Below are 18,520 nucleotides of genomic sequence, written 5' to 3' on the forward strand. Positions count from 1 at the left end.
AGAGGGAAGCAGAGAGAGAGGGAAATAACATGCCAGATGGCTAAGCTCAGTTAGGGAGGCCATAGGCCTGAGCTGCAGAACCTAAGCAGTGGATGACAGAGGAGCTTGGAGATGTCTCTTCCACAGGGTAAATGCCTGTACTGCAGCCATTCACTCAAAACCACAAGGTTGTGAGTTCAAGACCAGCAAAAGGGTCCAAGCTCGACTCAGGCTTGCATCCTTCCAAGGTCGCTAAAATGAGTACCCAGACTGTTGGGGGCAAATTAGCTTACTTGCTAATTAGCTTACTTGCTGTTCACCGCTATGATCTTTGGAATAGCGGTATATAAATAAATAAATAAATAAATAAAACCTTGACAAACTTAATAGCAGAAAACAAGGTATACGTTTACAGTTCTAATGAGCTACTGCAGCAGAATACTGGATCTCTTAGAACAGCCCAGGTCAGAGAACATGCCTTTATCATGCATTTTGAGATTATACAATACACTCATCATCAGATAACCCTAGCTTATCTAATGTATTACATATGGGCCTAAATCCTGTTCTGACTACAGTAGATCCATTGAATCAATCAAATTTACCGATGTTTTAACATTCAACAATGCCAGCACCTCTCCATGGCCATTTAGTGGCTGGGGAGTCACACATGGAAGACCACATCCTCCAAAAAAGAATTTCTCTTCAATTTCCAGTTGCAGAAATGCAGCAGCATTGCCTAGCCAGCACATCCTCCCCAGATCATATGTAGCCATGAAAAATGCATCGGCAGCTACCAGAGGAGATTGAGGTATACTTGCCAAAGCTTTATGCGCCATCAAACTAATGCAGGTTTGTAACCACTATCTATAGAAAGTGAAGAGGCATTCTTGGTTGTCAGTATATTGCTTGCTATATCCTCATTATTATTAACTTTTATTTATAAAGCGCTGTAAATTTACACAGCGCTGTACATACCATCTTTTTAATTGGACGGTTCCCTGCCCTCAGACTTACAATCTAAAAAGACACGACACAAAAGGAGAAGGGAAGGGTGGTGGGGAAAGCGATCAGTCCAGCAGTTCTTCTCTACCTCTGAGGCCTGGACCAAGGCAGATGGACTGGAGGGAGGGCTCGGCTTCTTAATGAGTAGTTAAAACGAGGCATCCTGGGGCAGAGAAGGGCTCACCCCTGGGAATGCTTCATTAAACAGTACAGCGCGCCTGTGTCATATGCGGGTGCGCCTTACGCGGCCTGAGCATACGTGCTCAAGCCATGGGGCGCGCGCGGGATGCGCCGCCGTGCACGAGCCCATTGTTTACAATGGGGCTTGAGCATAGGCAGAATTCGCCTTACGCGGAGGGATCCGGAACGGAAGTGATGAGGTGCGCACATGGTGGAAGAAGGTTCCAGGAGTAAGGGGTAGCAAGTGAGAAGGAACGAATCCGGGAGGGGGCAGTGGCAATCCTATGCTGGGACAGGAGACCTTGACTACCAAAACGGAGGGTACAAGTAGGAATGTAAGGAGAAAAGTTGAGATAAATAAAGAGGGGCCAGTCCATGGAGGGTTTTGAAAGTCAACAATGAAAGCTTGTACCGGATGGGGAAAGGGAAAGGGAGCCAATGAAGGGATGAGAAAAGAGGAGAAACATGGTCAAAGTGGCAAGTGGATGTGATAATATGTGCAGCTGAATGTTGGACCAAGATTAAAGGATGGGGGTGAGAAAGAGGAAGCCCTGTCAGACGATTACAATAATCTAGTCGTGATACCACTAGGGCATGGACCAGAGTCTTGGCAGTAGAGGCTGAGAGGAATGGACAGATCTTAGCAATGTTGTGGAGAAAGAATCTACAGGCCTTGGCAGTGGCCTGGATCTGGGGAATAAACAACAGAGAAGAATAAAAAATAAAGCCAAGACTGCGGGCTTGATGAACCGGTTGAATAGAAGTGTCGTCGACAGAAACTGAAAAGGAATATTGAAGGGTGGATTTAGGTGGAAAGACAAGAAGCTCTGTCTTAGACATGTTGAGCTTCAAGAGCCGAAGCCACATCACTGGGAGATAGCAATCAGACAAGAAGAAACTTGCTGTTCAAGCCCCGTCAAAAGGTCAGGGATGGAGAGATACAGCTGAGTGTCATCGACATACAGATGATAGGAGAAACCAAAAGAACTGATTAATTTACCTAGGGACAGTATGTATGGCGAGAACAAAAGGGGACCCAAGACAGAGTCCTGGGGAACTCCAATAGATAAGGGAACAGAGGACGGAGCCTGACCACCCATGACTACTGCAAAAGATCTATCTGACAAGTAAGATTTAAACCAATTGAGAGCAGAGTCAGAGAACCCAAGGTCAGAAAGTAAATCAACCAGGAGACAGTGATCCACAGTGTCGAAGGCTGCAGACAAATCAAGAAGAATGAGAATAGAGGCCATTCGCCTTGGCCCGCAAGAGATCATTTGAGATCTTGGTGAGGGCTGTCTCTGTAGAGTGCCGTGGACGGAAACCAGACTGGAAAAGGTCCAGGATGGAGTTAGCTTCAAGAAATTCAATACCTTAGAAAAGGAAGAAGAGAAATCAGACAATAGCTAGACAAAGAAGAGAGGTCGAGAGAGGGTTTCTTCAGAATTGGGGAAACGAGAGCATGTTTGAAGTCCGAAAGGAAGGAACCCACAGAGAGAGAGAGGTTAAAGATATAGAGGAGCAAGAGCAGAAGAGAAGGGGCTATTAGGAGACGGGAGGGAATAGGATCAAGAGAACAGGTTGTAGGTTTGGAGGAGTTTAGCAGCATAGGGAGTTCATCCAGAGAAACAGGGGGAAATGCAGAGAGTTTATTAGTAGAAGGTACCAGGAGGTTAGTGGTAGGGGGCAGGTCAGGAGGAAGTATTTCAGATCGAATAGTAGTGACTTTTGTGATGAAGTAGTTGGCGAAGTCAGTGGGGGAAAATGATGAGAAGACAGGGGGAGAAGAAGGTTTTAGTAGTGTGTGAAGCCTTGCCATGCCCACCTCCTATTGACTTTTCCGGTCCTCAGGACCTCCCATTTTGCCCATTCTATTCTTCCTTGGCCCTTGGAAAGCCAAAAGGATTCACAGTTGCTGGTGTTCAACCCTACATTTCAAATGTCAGCAACTTTCCTCCAAAAACAAAACCTTCTCATCTTTCATCTTATAGCAGTACATTAAATCATAGACAGATGCCTTATTATAATTTGCTCTATATAGGGCTGTGTTCAAAAAGTAGTTAAAATCTTTAGCTGGGCAACAGTGTTGACCGGAAATGGTTGCAACAGCATAAGTGGCTAGTTAGTTTCTGGACAGAATTCAAAGTGGTTGGGCTAGTCCTCTCCCTATTGTCATACAGTACTGGCAAAAAAGGGCTCTTGTATTCCATATTTTTATCTGTTCAGGGAGGGAGTTGAAATAGGGGATGCTGTTCTAGTTCATGTGCTTTTAATTCACCTGCCATGACTCAATGTTATGGAATTTTGCAGTTCTGTGAGACATTTAGCCTCCTCTATCAGAAAACTCTGATGCCACAAATAACTACAATTTTCAGAATTCCACAGCACCGAGCGATGGCAATAAGAGGCATCAAACTATATTATTTATGCACTGAAGATAAATCCAGTCAGTCAAGGCTTTATACCTTTCCACATAATATCACAAAGATCCTTTAGCCTGTTTGAACCAGTAGTAGCTAGATATTAACAATTAGGGCAAACCCTAGTACAGTACTGTATTACGCTACATAAGATTATGTTTGATTTGTAGAGGAATGATGCACATTTGTCACAGAAGAAGTCACACTCAAAACAATCCCCGTCCCCTATTTACTCTTAACATCTGCAGTGGATTACACTCAGATTCAATCCTAGTCATGGTACCTGTCATTGTACCTGTCACTGATTTTACAAAAATGGCTGAAAAGCTCCTGTTTGTATTCCCTTTCATCTTGAAATATGTAACAAAACAGCCTTGGTTTGAAATTGCCTTTGCTTTTTCTAGAATGGTGTTACCAGTTTGTCTTCAGTTGACTCAGGAGGCCGCAACTATCTTTAGTCAAAGGCTTAAAGAACAGCATAAGGTATGAGCTTAAGTTTATTACTACCTCTTAAAGAGGTGGTAGCATGTTTCTGTAACTCTGTATAACTACTCCAATTAACATGTTATTTTTTTTAAAAAAAAATTAAGCTGGTACTGATCCATCTCAAATACTGGATACATAATAAAACCAACATTGTGCTTTATAAAATTCACAAATAAGCATTTCACAACTGAGTTTCCAAATGTCTATAGCTGGAAACATTAAAGTTCATAGCCATTCTTCTTATCTTTTTCCATGTTTCAGTTGTCTATACATCAATGGCACAGAATGCCTGAAAAGGCAATGTCCTTATACATTCTTACTGTACAGTTGAGCATAGCAGTTGAATAAAGGCTTCTGGGAAAAGCTATCACTTAAAATATGATAGAAAAAAGCACTAATAATTGCACCATTCTACCTTGCAGGGGTAAAATACAATCATATCAGCATTTCAAAGCATAGAACACACAATTAAGACACTAGACAGTGAGGCAGTTATTACACGTTCTACAGAAGACACTTTAACAGAAAATTATTAAGACACTTAAAGAAATCTACTGTGGGAAAAAAGCACCATTGAATACCATTGGCCCATTGGAAGAAGTCATTTTTGCCTTATAGAGATGAAGTAAATACATAGATATCCAAATAGAGTTGACACTTCTACAAAATGAAGTGCAGAAAGGCATGACTGGGAAAAGATAGCAGGTTTATTCCAAACACTGCTTTCTACTGTGCTCACAGTATTTCATATTGCATGGGTTTGACTTTGATGCAGCAATGACAACCCAAGCAATATGGGTTCTTCCTTCGCTGTAATTCACTCTGCAGCAAAACAGAAATCTAGTAAGGAACATTAATGTTTCTGAAACATCACATACCACAATCTCTGTAAAATTCCTTCATGCGATATAATACGGTATTTATCTTCAGTGCCCATTTTTGTCACAAACAGTTCAATGTAAACAAGAATTAGCTAGCTTCTTCAGATAAACTGAAACATGTGCTCACCATAACCTCATTTTATGGCAGTGTTACATACTTTTAAGGTTGTTGTGGAAGGAAGATCCGATACCTCACACAACTCCAGCAGTTGGAGCTGAAGAAGGAACCAGAGCATACAATGTCTATAATCACCTTCCTGACTTTGAATGAATTCCTACACACATCCCCAGCAAGCATAATTGGACATGGAGATGCTTTTCAGCACTAGCAGCAGTGGAAGGGAAGCCTAGAGAAAGAATGCTGGAATAGATCTACGTTCTGCCAGACATATAAGATTATAGCCATCTTGTGCTTTAACCATGTATGTGTGTCATACGTCACCTGCCAACTTATGGTCACCTCATGAATTTCATGGAGTTTTCTTAGGCAAGAGGTGGTTTTTTCCTTCCTCTGAAATATAGCCTACAGTGCCTGTTATTCATTGGTGGTCTCCCATCCAAGTACTAACCAAAGCCAATCAAGCTTCCCAAACCAGATGGTATTTGGTTCTTTAAAGTTATTAACAGCATAATATGACACTTCCTTTTGTTATGTGCCTTCAAGACACATTCAGAGGTAACATACCACTGCCTTCATCTAAGGCCAAGAGTATGCCTTGCCCAAGGTCAACCAGTGGAGTGAGGATCTGAACTCTAGTCTCCTGGAATCTTCATCCAACATTCAAGCCACTGTAGAACACAGGCTCTGTCACACTTCCACCAGCTATTCTGAAAATTCCCGCAAGATTCCAGATGTGATTTTTTAATGTTTGCAACCTATCCCAAACCACAACCTAAATTGTCCCTGCTCAACATTTTCTAATTTCAATGAACACAGAGAAGTTTTAATATTTAATTAAAATGTAGGTTATGTGGTGTATTAAAAATTTATTTGGAGGGCACTCCGATTCTTTTCTCATTCATAGAATGATACCACATAACATGAAAGATTCTGATGGCGTTTTAATTTTTTGGTATAAATAAAACTTAAGTTCTTGTTCATGAACAGATCTACAACCCCTTTTTTCCTGCAGGGGGATGCCTGAAATGGTCATACTTTTAACATGAAGGCTATGTGGTATACACAGAATTTACTTAGGAGTATTTTGCAGATACCCCAATTATTTTTCATTCATATAGAGTAATGTATTTGGCAGCTGATTGAGGGAAACTGCTAGAATAAGAAGAACATTTGAGCCCCCAAAGAGATAGGCACACAGCCTCCAGAATGATAATTAACAATATCATAAAATATGCTGGTTTCTACAACTAGTAGAAACTAAAGATGAAACAACTTTGTTTCAACCTGAAAACCTGTGCAGGTATCAAAGCAAAATTAAGGCCCAACATGAGACAACAGTTCTCTTTGGAGATGAACTCTTTGGGAACAAAATAAGTTTAACAGTTCCTGTTATCTATTGCCTCTTTGCTGCTTCAGACAATTGTGAGACTAATCAGAATATTCTGAACTGAAACAGAATTGTCATTAATAATATCATAAACAATGCTGGTTACTACAGCTAGTAGAGAATAAAGATGAAACAACTTTGTTTCAACTTGAAAACCTGTACATACATTAATAAAAGGAGAAAGTCTATGCAAAGAACTGAACGACTGGTGAATTCAAATCCCTACACCCTCCAAATTTCTAGCTGCATGCTGCAGAGTAAATGTAACCCTTATATTTCAAATAGCACATTTAAAATAATGATTCTCTTGTTTATGTAAGTATTAATACCGTATCATACCAACATACACATGTGGAGCTATAATGCTCCACTCTCAAGTAACAGGATATTGCCAGACAATAAAATAAATTAAGGCTTTCCTATCTCTGCATTAGATTTTTGTAAAAAATGCAACAGTACAAGCAACCATTTTCTACAATACACTCCCTATAACCCTTAGGTGAACAATCTTCTCAGTATAATGTACTTCACTTTCCTGCAGCTCATTTCACTGTAAATGACACTTATATCTTGCTAATCATTCCAGATCATCAAAAGTATTTTTATGATATGTCTAAAAAACAAAGATGGGGACTATGTGGCTTTCCAGATGTTGTTAGTCTACCTTTTTTCTCACCATTGGCTATCATGGTTATAGCTACTGGGAGCCACCAACTTACAACCTCTGAAGGACATATACCCCATCTAAGACAAAGACTATCTAAAGAAAAAAATCTCAAAGGCACTTAATTGAACCACCAAAGTATCTCAATTCTTCTAAAGTAGGGAAAAGTTTTAACCAATATTGAAGGGTTTGGTAATTTTGCATAGGATTGGATATGCATAAATGTTCCCTTTTTAATACCATCCCTACCATCATCCACAAAGCACAGAATTTGCTATGGCATACTAAAGTTCAAAAATGCCAAGCAACTTCCTCATGATACAGTTGATTCAAGCATAGCAGTATTTTAAAACAATATTTTCTAAATTGACTTCAGACCTTTTTCTATATTATCTCTACCTCTTAAATTACACAACCAACAGCAACCGAATAACTGTTATCTTTTTGCAGGTGAACACATAAAATCCTTCTATACTACTGTAGAAGTGTGTGCATATGGGATCAACAGAGTTTATGCTGGTGGGATCTAAACTATTTTAACATGAACTACAAGGTCCACCAGAAAAAAATTCTGAAACCAGGAATTTGTTGAGTACCACAACTGAACAGAGTCCTTCCATCCCAAAAGCCACACCAGCCAAGCTACCCCGAACAAGCTGTAGAGTTTGTGGTTTGATTGAGCCAATTTGTTAATGCTTATTGTTAAACAATTGGAAATTAGACATGTTTGCCAAACCACCAAACTCTAGCAATATATCCAGGATTTAACTTCTACCCTACTTCTCTGCACCTCCTTTGGTTAGTACAACAGTTTGAGTAATTGTGATGCTAAGCCTCTACAACTGGGAGGAGTATGCCTCTGGATCTGTGGGTTACAGAAAGCCTCCATCCAGCAACCTCCTGCTCAGTTTTCTTGAAACCTCACAGGGCAATTAGCCCTTTGTTTTGAGAAACACCACATTAAGATTCAAGATGTTGCACTGGAACTGAAGAGAATATTCCTCCCTAAGACCTGCAGTAACTTGTTGATGCCCTGACAATAAAAAGTTGATCACTTCAACATACAGTCCTAAGCACTAACAAATCTGCTCTCTGACCCACAAATACATGCACAACAGATAACAATCCAATGGCTGAATATATGAATAGCCTTCACAGAAAAGTAGAGCCTTAGGTATCAGGTTTTTGATTTTTGATGATTCCTTTGTACACATACGATACCATGTGACAGATATCAAATGAAGAACTTCACACATAGGACATGGCATATAGAGCCACAATATGGCTTAGAAGATGCTGCATTCAGTTCCCCGGGTTCCAGCAAATGAGAGCTATTTGCCCTTAATGCCTTGATACGATAAAGATGTTCAAGAGAATAACCTATGTGTTAGCCCAGTAAGATGACCAGGCCACATCACATCATACAATGTCTTCACTGGAGTGCTGCAGAACAGCTGAGTCCAAAGTCAAGAACTGGATCCAATTGCGCAAGAAGCCCCGGTTATATTGCCCTGTGTCCACCACCATGCCCCATAAAAGCCTCCGTCCAACATTCTCCTGCAAAGCAATACGAGCTTCCCTCTCAGTCACATTGTAGCTGATGTTGAAGAGTTGGATGAGAAGGATGTAACCCATGCCGGACGTTACAATAGCACAATACCATACACAGGTGAATGATAGGGCAGAACTAGAAGTGGAGAACAAAAAGCAAGGAAACAGATTAATTCCAGTACAGTGGCATCAATGTAAAATTCCCAAGAAAGACAGACATTCACATATTAGTAATTCCTAGTGGTTGATATGATCGGGGGAAAGCTGATCCTGACCCTACAGAGATGGGATGTACCTTCCCCCTCATCATTTCAATCCACCACTACCACTGACACTGCATCCCTCTTTGAATGAAGCCATTAAAGCAGGGTTGATCTTTCATATATTTTTGGACTCCAACTTTGATCAATTAAAGCCACCATAACCATGGAGAGGGATTATGGCAGTGTAGTTCAACCACAGGGTCCTGGGGCTCACAGGCTCCCCAACCCTCTAAGTGATCACAAAATTCACAATTGCATTGGAGTAACTTTGGGTTCCTTTCTTCTAGTCCTCTCCTAACAGTGCATTATAACAACCTGCAGTCTTAGCTTTTCCCCATCTTGTTTCTTACCACCATAAATTACAGTAATAAAGCACTTTGCCAAGAGACTATATATACATGTGGCTATTAAGCTGAAAGAGAAGTCAACCTACTATTAGTAGCATATAAACTGGTCGGTTCAGGCATATTTTAGTTACACAGAAAGTCCTGCAAGAATTGTTTCTGCCCACGTTTAGTGAATATGCACAGACTTTTATCCTGGTAATTTCCAGCAGCACAAAATGCTATGGGTGTAATTTCTTATCATGGAGCATCCATTTTCTTTTATCTTAAAGACAGGATGGGGCCAGGGTGACTCTTCAAGAATTCATATGGTGACACAGTGTGGAACAGGGTCATTTCTTCAGTGGCCTCTTCTTGGTGGAATACCTTCCCATAGGGCATTCATAATTCCTTCATTACTTGTCTTTAAGAACACAATTAAAAGGCTTCTGAACCCCCATAGATACTTTGACTGCTATAGGTTTTGTTCCTTGTCATTGCTTGTTTATGCTGTTTTGGTTGTATGCAACTCTGATCTCTTCATGGAGGACAGAAAAAAAATGATTTGAATTAAATGACTGAAATACTATTTCCTACGGATATAACAGGTAAGCAGAACAAAATGTGCTTTTTGCAAGGGAGCTCTGGGAAGTGCAAAAGCTTATGTACAAATCGACTGCAAAGCAACATGGAGACACAAATCTATCAGGGAACTGCAAAAAAACGTGAAACTTAAAATAGGGAAAAAGATAATGAAAGTTGTTGAAAACAAAGAAATTGAAATGAAGGTCGGTAATTCAGAAACCACTAGGATCTGAGTACTGAAAGGAGAGCAACGCCAAGCAATTCTTAGGGCATCATATTAGTAAAAGGTTTTTTAGACTGAAGTACAAAGCTGGCCATCTACAAGAACACATGCAAACAAACAAAAAGGGAGCTTTACCTTTGTATCATGCAGTTCCCATATGCTCATTTGGCTGTCAGAGGTGCACAGCGGTCTGTCTAAGCAGAGTTCTATTAAATTAGCAAAAAGCCTTGCAATGAACACCGTTTTGACAGCAGACATTCCAACATAAAACTCAGGACAAGACAGCAGAGGGAAGAACAACTAGACACGATAGCCTCTTTAGCAAACGGCTGCACCAACAATTCTATAATCCTTTGCTGAGCATTTATCGCACCTGTAGTCTCCATAGACACCAGGACAGTAGAACAGTGCATTGATTGTAGATTTTCCCCTACAGATGGTGTCCAAGGTCAAAGAAATCCCATACACTGAAGTGATGAGAAAAAGAGAGAGAGCAAGGACAAAGGCTTGGTGGTTCTGTTCACCAACACAGGTGTTAATCCTCCAAGAGAAAGAAAGAAAGAAAAATTACAATAAAGTCGTTTGTAAGTAAGACACCAGATTCCAAAACACTTGGTCTCATCCTTTTTCTTCTCTGAACTGGGAAGCTTTTAATCCTGGTTTGTAAAAAAATGCACATCACAACCCATAGTTTGCTGTTTTGCATACAATGGCAACTATGGCTTGCCTCACAACAAGAAAGGAGGGTACTGCTATTATACTTCTACATGGGGATGGAAGACACAAGAAGGAGGAATGGGGAATGTAATAGTTTGTACCTCCTTCAAAGGAGGTTGGGAGTATGGAAGTGTGGTTTGTCATTATTTCTGAAATAACCGAATAAAGAATTCACACAAATCAGGTTTCAAAGATACGCTTGTATAATCATAATCATAGCCGAGACAGAACATTCCATGCTGTCTAAGAAAAGCTGCTATCAGACAGGCAATGTCTGCATTATTGCAATTGCAATAACCCTTATCAACTAGATAGAGATCATGGCTGTGTGCATTTGCAGCCCAGCTGGTTTCATATACCAAGTGTAAAATTAAGTAGCTGTACCAAGCATCCAGAATTTCAGCATTTCCACTGTTTAATAGCTTTTTGACTACTAATTCTGACTATCTCTTATGTTTACAGAGCAGCAAAGACTCAGAACGTTGAAGAGAGCCAGGGAACGAGTTGTTCAAGTTTAGCTTAGCTCTCTGTCTAGAAGCCACTATCCTTTCCTCCAATGCTCTTCCCCGCTGTTCCTCCCTTCTTCTTTACAAGTTCCAACTCAAGCCTCTTTGACAGCCCAGATTTTGGAAGTAACTTATATAAAGCAGGCAAAAGTGAAGTACAAGATTATAGAATTTTTTATCCTCCCTCTCTGAATGAAGCCATTAAAGCAGGGTTGCCCTTGCACATATTTTTAGACAGCAACTTTGATCAATTAAAGTCACCATAACCATGGAGAGGGATGATGGCAGTTTAGTTCAACAACATGGCCCTGGGGCTCACAGGCTCCCCAACCCTCTACTAGATGATCACTAAGTTTACAACTGCTGATTAATTATTGACTATCTGGAGGTGAGGTCACAATTGTCATACTCCAAATCCTGGTTTTAGAAGAGCAAAACAGAATTTCCCCAACTAATGCTGAAGAGAATCCAAACATTCAATTTGCAGCCTGGCCCACACCTCCTTTTTTAAAAATAAAAATAAAAATGGACAGATCCCCAACAAAATGAAAAGTCTTTTCAAGGAGACCCACAGCTCATTGGCAAGACATATGTCAGAGAAAATGCAAAAGTCAATTTGAAACTTCAAGGGGACATACCAGACACAGTGGTGATCCAGTCTCTTCACGCACCTGCCACAAATCCGGCAGTGCCCAGCTCGGGCTGGCCTAAACAACTGACACTTGGTACACCAGTCCTCTGTGACCCCACCTGGCCCCGCTGCCAACTTTTTGGCATAGCCCTCAGTTTTACTGTTCACAGCAACTCCAGATACAGCTGCTCTGTAAAGCCCACTGGAACTCCCGAGGCCATTCCGGCTTAATATGTTGTTATTGTTGCCGTTGCTGCCTTGGCAAAGTGCTTTGTCACTGCTCATGTGGCAGTGAAGGTAGCCCGGATCTCTCTTGGCTCGAGACAGAGCCACAAGCATGAGGATTAAGCCACAGGTGAGCAGAATCACCTGACTGTGCTCCACATGGCCATGGGGAACCACTTCTTGGAGGAACACATAGTACATGTAGCCTAAGGAGAAGAGCCCCAGACTTAAGAAAAAAAGAGTATGGCCCTTCTTCCTGTGCGTAAGGTAGTAATACCACAGCACCAAGACAGGAAGTGATATCAGGATGACAAGAGCCAAGAGGAAGTGCAAGGCTGCTATGTGAAGGAAAATAGGCAGCAGGATGATTGGTGGGAGGAGGCTGATATCGATCTTTACAGCCCCCTTAAGCCAAGGGAGGCGAAAGCGGTCCGTGAAGGTGTCTGCAATTCGCTCTAACATTCCCGGGGGCAAAGATCTGCAAGTCAGCCACCTGTTAGGGAAAAGCACAGATTTCTGCTTACGTTAGACTGAAGAGATCAAAAAGATACATTTGTTCTGGCTTCTAGGACTGTTTCATAGTGGTTGGTGCAATGTCAGATATGAAAGGTTGAGAGCCAACACACTTGTACACTTTTATGCCATAATCTATCATATTTGGCTTTAAAGTGCCACACCACTGTTCTTTCTATTGCAAAAGATTATCACAGCTCCCCTCACTCCCTCTGAAGCCAGATGGGAAACTACATTTTTTAAGAACCATAAGAAGGTTAAAGCTCTCTCTCTCTCTCTCGTATCCAATAACATGGCATAACCCCCAAAAGTACCACTGACAGGAAATCAAATTTCACAGGTGGGCAATGCTTTAATTCAGGCTTCCTCTAATTCCACTTTCCCCACAAGCTTCCAAATTCTCCAGAACTCTTCCTCAGGCAACTTTCTTGTACAGATATTTCCACCTGCCTGTGGATATTTGTTTGTGACTTCTGAGGCTTGTGGTGCTTTTTGTGTTTTGTGGTAAGTGAGATGAGGGAAAGTTACAGAGACAGCCTCACCTATCGCAGCACTCATCGAGATCTTCGCACTCGCAGAGACACGCCGCCAGGTGGCTCCTCTCACCCTTCCGATCCAAATACTCGCAGCAGCACAAGGTGTCCTCTATCTCAGGGCCTCGGGGTGGCTTCTTTTTGCCAGGTTGCCTCATATTTCCTTGTCCGCTGGCCACCATGACCCACCCCTTGCCTTTTCTTCCTGCATTGCATCAATGAAGAAGCTTGCAATTATGGAGCTTGCACAGGGGAAAGCTTACAGAAAGCCCCCAACCCTTAAAAAACATATTCAGAAGTAGCTGTATTAGCCATATTATTGTTGCTGTTGTATCCCTTCAAGTCATTTACAACTTACAGCGACCCTAAGGCAAACCTATTATAGGGTTTTATTGGCAAAAATTGTTCAGAGGAGGTTTGCCATTGCCTTCCTTTGAGGCTGAGAGAATGTGACTCGCCCAAGGTCACCCAGTGGGTTTTATGGCCGAGCTGGGAATAAAACCCTGGTCTCCAGAGCCGTAATCCAACACTCAAATCATTATGCCATGCTGGCTCTCAGTTGGCCATGTAGCAAAGTACAGTAACACCGCAAATCCACAAAACAGTGATACCTTTATTTGGACAACCAAAATGCACATTATACATGTTGCAAGCATTTGAAGCTCCACTGGAGCTCCATAGAACAACACACCAATTGCACCATGAGAAAATGCAGGCCTGTGATTAATATCTTCATTTAAAAAATATATTCCTGCATGATTTTTAACACCTGTTGTCCGATGAAGAAGCCAGTGGAGCTTCGAAAGCTGGCAATATGTCTATTGTGCATTCTGGCTGGCCCAATAAAGTTATCACTCTTTTGTGAATAGAGGCTGTTCATGTAGTACTTCGCTATATGGCCAACATGGCTATCCCTGAATACAGTGGATCCTTGTTATACGCTGGGGTTTGGTTCCAAGATCCCCCGTGTATAACAAAATCCATGTATGCTCAAGTCCCATTAAATATAATGACATAGCAAAATGGTGTCCCTAATAAAAAATGGAACATCAAGGTAAATTTATACTTTTTTGGAACATTTTCAAACCGTGTTTGCTTGAATCCGTGCATAAAAAATCCGTGTATAAGAAGGGCCGACTGTATGTACTTTTAAAGCTTTTGCGTTTTTAATTTTACAAAATTGTTTGTTTTCTGAATGCTGCATTGATACTTTTAATGTTTTTGCATTTTTAATTTCATAAATTATTTTTTAATGCTGTATCTTATACTTGCCGTGCTTTTTGCATTTTTAATTTTATAACTTGTTTGTTTTCTGTATACTGCACTAATACTTTTGACTTTTTTTGTACTCTTACTAATTTGTATTGTTTTCAATTTGCTTTTCGTCACCATGAGTCTCCTCCTTTGGAGGTTTTTAAACAGAGGCTGGATGGCCATCTGTCAAGAGTGCTTTGATTATAATGTTCTTGCATGGCAGGGGGCTCAGGGTGACCAGATGTCCTCATCCCAAAGGAGGACAAGGCAAGGGATAATGGAGGACATTAAAAAAAACCTTTATTACAATGGACTTAAACTACTGCAATATTAAAACAGATTTGTTTTAAAATGTCCTGGAATAAGGAGGACCTCTTGGGGTTGGACTGGATGACCCTTGGGGTCTCTCCAAACTCTATGATTCTCTATGATTGCACTGTCCTTTTAGTCTTCAAAGATATAGCTGTGTTAGTCTGTAAGATCAGTATGTAGAGTTAAGTCTACAAAGGCTCATGCTGCCAACTTCTCTCTTTCAGTTAAGGTCCAAAACACACTGCAGAAACAATAAAGTTTGACACTGCTTTTAACTGCCCGGGCTCAGTGCTAGGGAATCCTGGGAATTGTAGTTTGCTGTGGCACCAGAGCTCTCTGACAGAGAAGGCTAAACGTCTCACAAAACTAACACTGTCCCAGGGCAGTAAAAGCGGTCTCACACTGGATTATTTCTGCAGTCTGTTTTGGACCTAAGTGTCAAATGTGCTTTTGAGTCCCATTTTTTTTTTGGGGGGGGGGGTTTGAATTAGGAAAAACATTAATAATAATAATAATAGGCAGTAATGATGATAATAATACTGTAATACTAAAATAATAACTCTATGATAATTAAAGAAATAAAATATATAAAATATAATGATGATGATACTAATACTGATGACAATATATATATGTATAATGTACTATATATATATATATATATATATATATATATATGATAATATATAATAATAATGATTATAATATATATGTATACTGTTTATATATATATGATAATATATAATAATGATGATTATAATAGATATATGTATAATGTATATATATAATGATGATGATGATATATGTATAATGGGTGTGTGTATATATATATAATGATTATATATATATATACATACATACATACATGTAATAATAATATATAATAATAATCAAGATTATAATATAAATGTATGTATGTACTGTATATATATAATGATAATATAATATTATAATAAGAATAATATACTTGCAAACTCCAGAGGGAAACCTGGCAGGAGCCTCCCTCTTCCCTCTCTTCTGCTGCCGCCTTCGACCCTCCAGAGGCGGCTCTCAGTCACTCCTCGAGTGCGGAGCTGAGGAAAAAGTAACAGCAGCCAACGCTGCCAAGCCACGCCTCCTACGGCAGCGGCTATTGGTTGGTCCGCCGCCAAGCCACGCCCCTCCTCCTCCCTCCGTTCTCCCCTAACTGTCCTCTCAGAAACCTGGCGCTTCCGGCTCCTTGGGCCCGCCGCCGGCCTCTTCCTCGCCTGCTCTGACGTCACGGAGCCCCGACCAATCGCCTGCGGCCGAGGCTTTGTTGCTGGGTGGAATTGCGTCCCGTGCAGGATATTTTTTTGCCTTCGAGCAGTTTAGGGCTTATATGGCGACCCCTGAGGAGAATCTGGGATGGGGCTTTCCTCTTGGCCAGAGGCTGAGAGAGTGTGACTTTCCACACTATATTACTATTATAATGATTATAAGAGAGCAAGGACAAAGACCTGTTGGTTCTGCTGTTCACAGACACAGGTGTTACAAGTAATAAACATCATATAAAATAACCCTCCAAGAGAAAAAGAAAGAAAGGACATACAATAAAGTGGTTTATAAGCAAGACACCAGATCCCTAAAACACTCACTGAACAGTGAGTCTCAGCCCTTTTCTTCTCTCTGAACTGGGAGGAAGCTTCTTGTAAAGAGTGCACAACCCATAGTTAATAATAATAATGATGATAATTTATATCCTGCTTCTCTGTCAATGGCAATTGAGGCGGCTTACAAGTTAAAAATTACATATAACCCCATGTCCCAATATCCCACCTTCCCCTAAAACATCAATTAAACAATAAATACTATAAAATCATGTCAATCATACATTAAAATAACAAATCAAGCAAATAGCTAAAGCGAATTCAGAGGGGAGGATTCATGGGATTGCGGTGAACTCCACATTGACTTGGAGTGGAGGCAGTTAACAACAATTAAAGAAGGGAAAGCTACACACTTCTTTTCACTTCCTCCTGGAGCTTGCTGTGCAGCCACTTTGCGGTGTGTTTTTTTAGACGTTTCACACTTTGCTTCTTCCACGGAATCAGAGTTGGAAGATGCCAGCCACAGATACAGCAGGAATAAACTTTTCTAGAACATGACCACATAGCCCAAAATCCCCACAAAAATCTATAGAGTTGGAAGGAAGAGACCACAAGGGCCCTCCAGTCCAACCCCCTTCTGCCATGCAGGAACTCACAATCAAAGCATCCCCAGTGACAGATGGCCATCCAGCCTCTGCTTCAAGACCTCCAAGGAGGTAGACTCCACTACACTCTGAGGGAGTGTGATCCACTGTCAAGCAGCTCTTACTGTCAAGACATTCCTCTTAATGTTTAGGTGGAATGTCTTTTCCATTGTTCGGTGTCCTATCAGGGACGTAGCCAAGGGGGGGAGGGTTCTTGGGGTCCGGACCCCCCCCCCTTCTGTTAGATAAAATGAATGGTGTGTGCTGCTGCACTGCCACACCCAAGCCCCATTATAACGGTGGCACTTAGTCTGCCCCCCCTTCCCAAAATCCTGGCTATGTCCCTGGTCCTATTCTCTGGAGCAGCAGAAAAGAAGCTTGTTCTGTCTTCAATGTGATACCCCTTCAAATACTTATACAGGGCTATCATATCACCTCTTGACTGTTTCTTTTCCAGGCTAAACACTTCCAGACTCAGTCTTTCCTCATAAGGCATGGTTTCCTTCCAGCCCTTCACCATTTTGGTGGTTCTCCTTTGGACACCCTCCAATTAGTCAACATCCTTTTTGATTTGTGGTGCCCAGAACTGGACACAGTATCCCAACCAGATGGGATTTTGTGACTGTGCTTTTGGACCTCCTTCTTCAAGAACTCCCATCTTTGCCTGGTATTTTGTTTTGTTTTTCTTCTTTAGCATGTAGCCATGTGATTCCCTCCAGTATTTTCCTGAACTTGTTAAAACCAGTTTTCCTGAAATCCAAGATCTGTGTTTGACTATACAGTTGCCCCTCTGTTTTCGCAGGGGATCCATACCAGGACCCCCCCTCCCTGCAAAAATGGAAACTAGCATATATTCAAGCCGCATTGGCTTGAATAGCCACACGTATCATTTTAGCCAATGGAGCTTGCCCCTCAGTGACTAATCGGAGGGGCAACTGTATACTCTTTGTCCCATCCTACAATCTTGAATTCTAACATTGCATGCTCACTTCCCTCTAAATTACCAACTACTTTGAATCCATTGACCAGCTCCTCCTATTAGTTAGAATCATGTTCAGGATCAACTCATCTTTGCAATATATGGGCTACCATGGGCTTTCTTGGCTTGATGGAAACTGCAGTTCAGAAAAGCTGGTTTACTCAATATGTCTAAAGTTTCAGTTAGTCTCAAAGGTGCTGCAAGATCTCTCTACATATTGATGTCTAAAGTTTGTTGCTGTTATATGACTTTGAGTCTTTTCTAACCCTTAGGCTGTTACCCATGCTGCTCCATATAAATTTTGGTATAAATGATAACCCTTAATGACCCCTAGATGAACTCTAATAGCCTGTCCACCATTGCCAGCAAGGCATGAGGACATGTACACACACCCCTGAGGGGCACCCACATCATCATATCTGGGGAAGTCGCATAAGAGGATTATCATATGACCAGGAAGAGCAAATGTTTGCCTTCCCTGAGGCTCTTACCCCCTCCCCAGGTCTGTTGTCCGAGCAGCTTAAGACCACTAAGACAATCAGACAGGGACATCCAGGTGAAAAGAAAGTA

The 18,520-nt window shown here is 41.2% G+C and overlaps 1 protein-coding gene across 1 annotated transcript; it reads right to left on the reverse strand.

Moving 5' to 3' along the window:
- Positions 1-2,409: 2,409 nt before the first annotated feature.
- Positions 2,410-15,827, reverse strand: ZDHHC23 (zinc finger DHHC-type palmitoyltransferase 23). The gene is made up of 5 exons (XM_042456737.1): positions 15,727-15,827; positions 13,203-13,398; positions 11,930-12,640; positions 10,442-10,609; positions 2,410-8,810 (listed from the first exon to the last, which is right to left on the reverse strand). The coding sequence occupies exons 2-5, from the start codon at positions 13,373-13,375 to the stop codon at positions 8,543-8,545; spliced, it is 1,320 nt and encodes a 439-aa protein (XP_042312671.1). The 5' UTR covers positions 13,376-13,398; positions 15,727-15,827; the 3' UTR covers positions 2,410-8,542.
- Between the last annotated feature and the right edge of the window lie 2,693 nt (positions 15,828-18,520).

The sequence above is a fragment of the Sceloporus undulatus genome, chromosome 3, assembly GCF_019175285.1.
Source record: "Sceloporus undulatus isolate JIND9_A2432 ecotype Alabama chromosome 3, SceUnd_v1.1, whole genome shotgun sequence".
NCBI classification, from domain to species: domain Eukaryota; kingdom Metazoa; phylum Chordata; class Lepidosauria; order Squamata; family Phrynosomatidae; genus Sceloporus; species Sceloporus undulatus.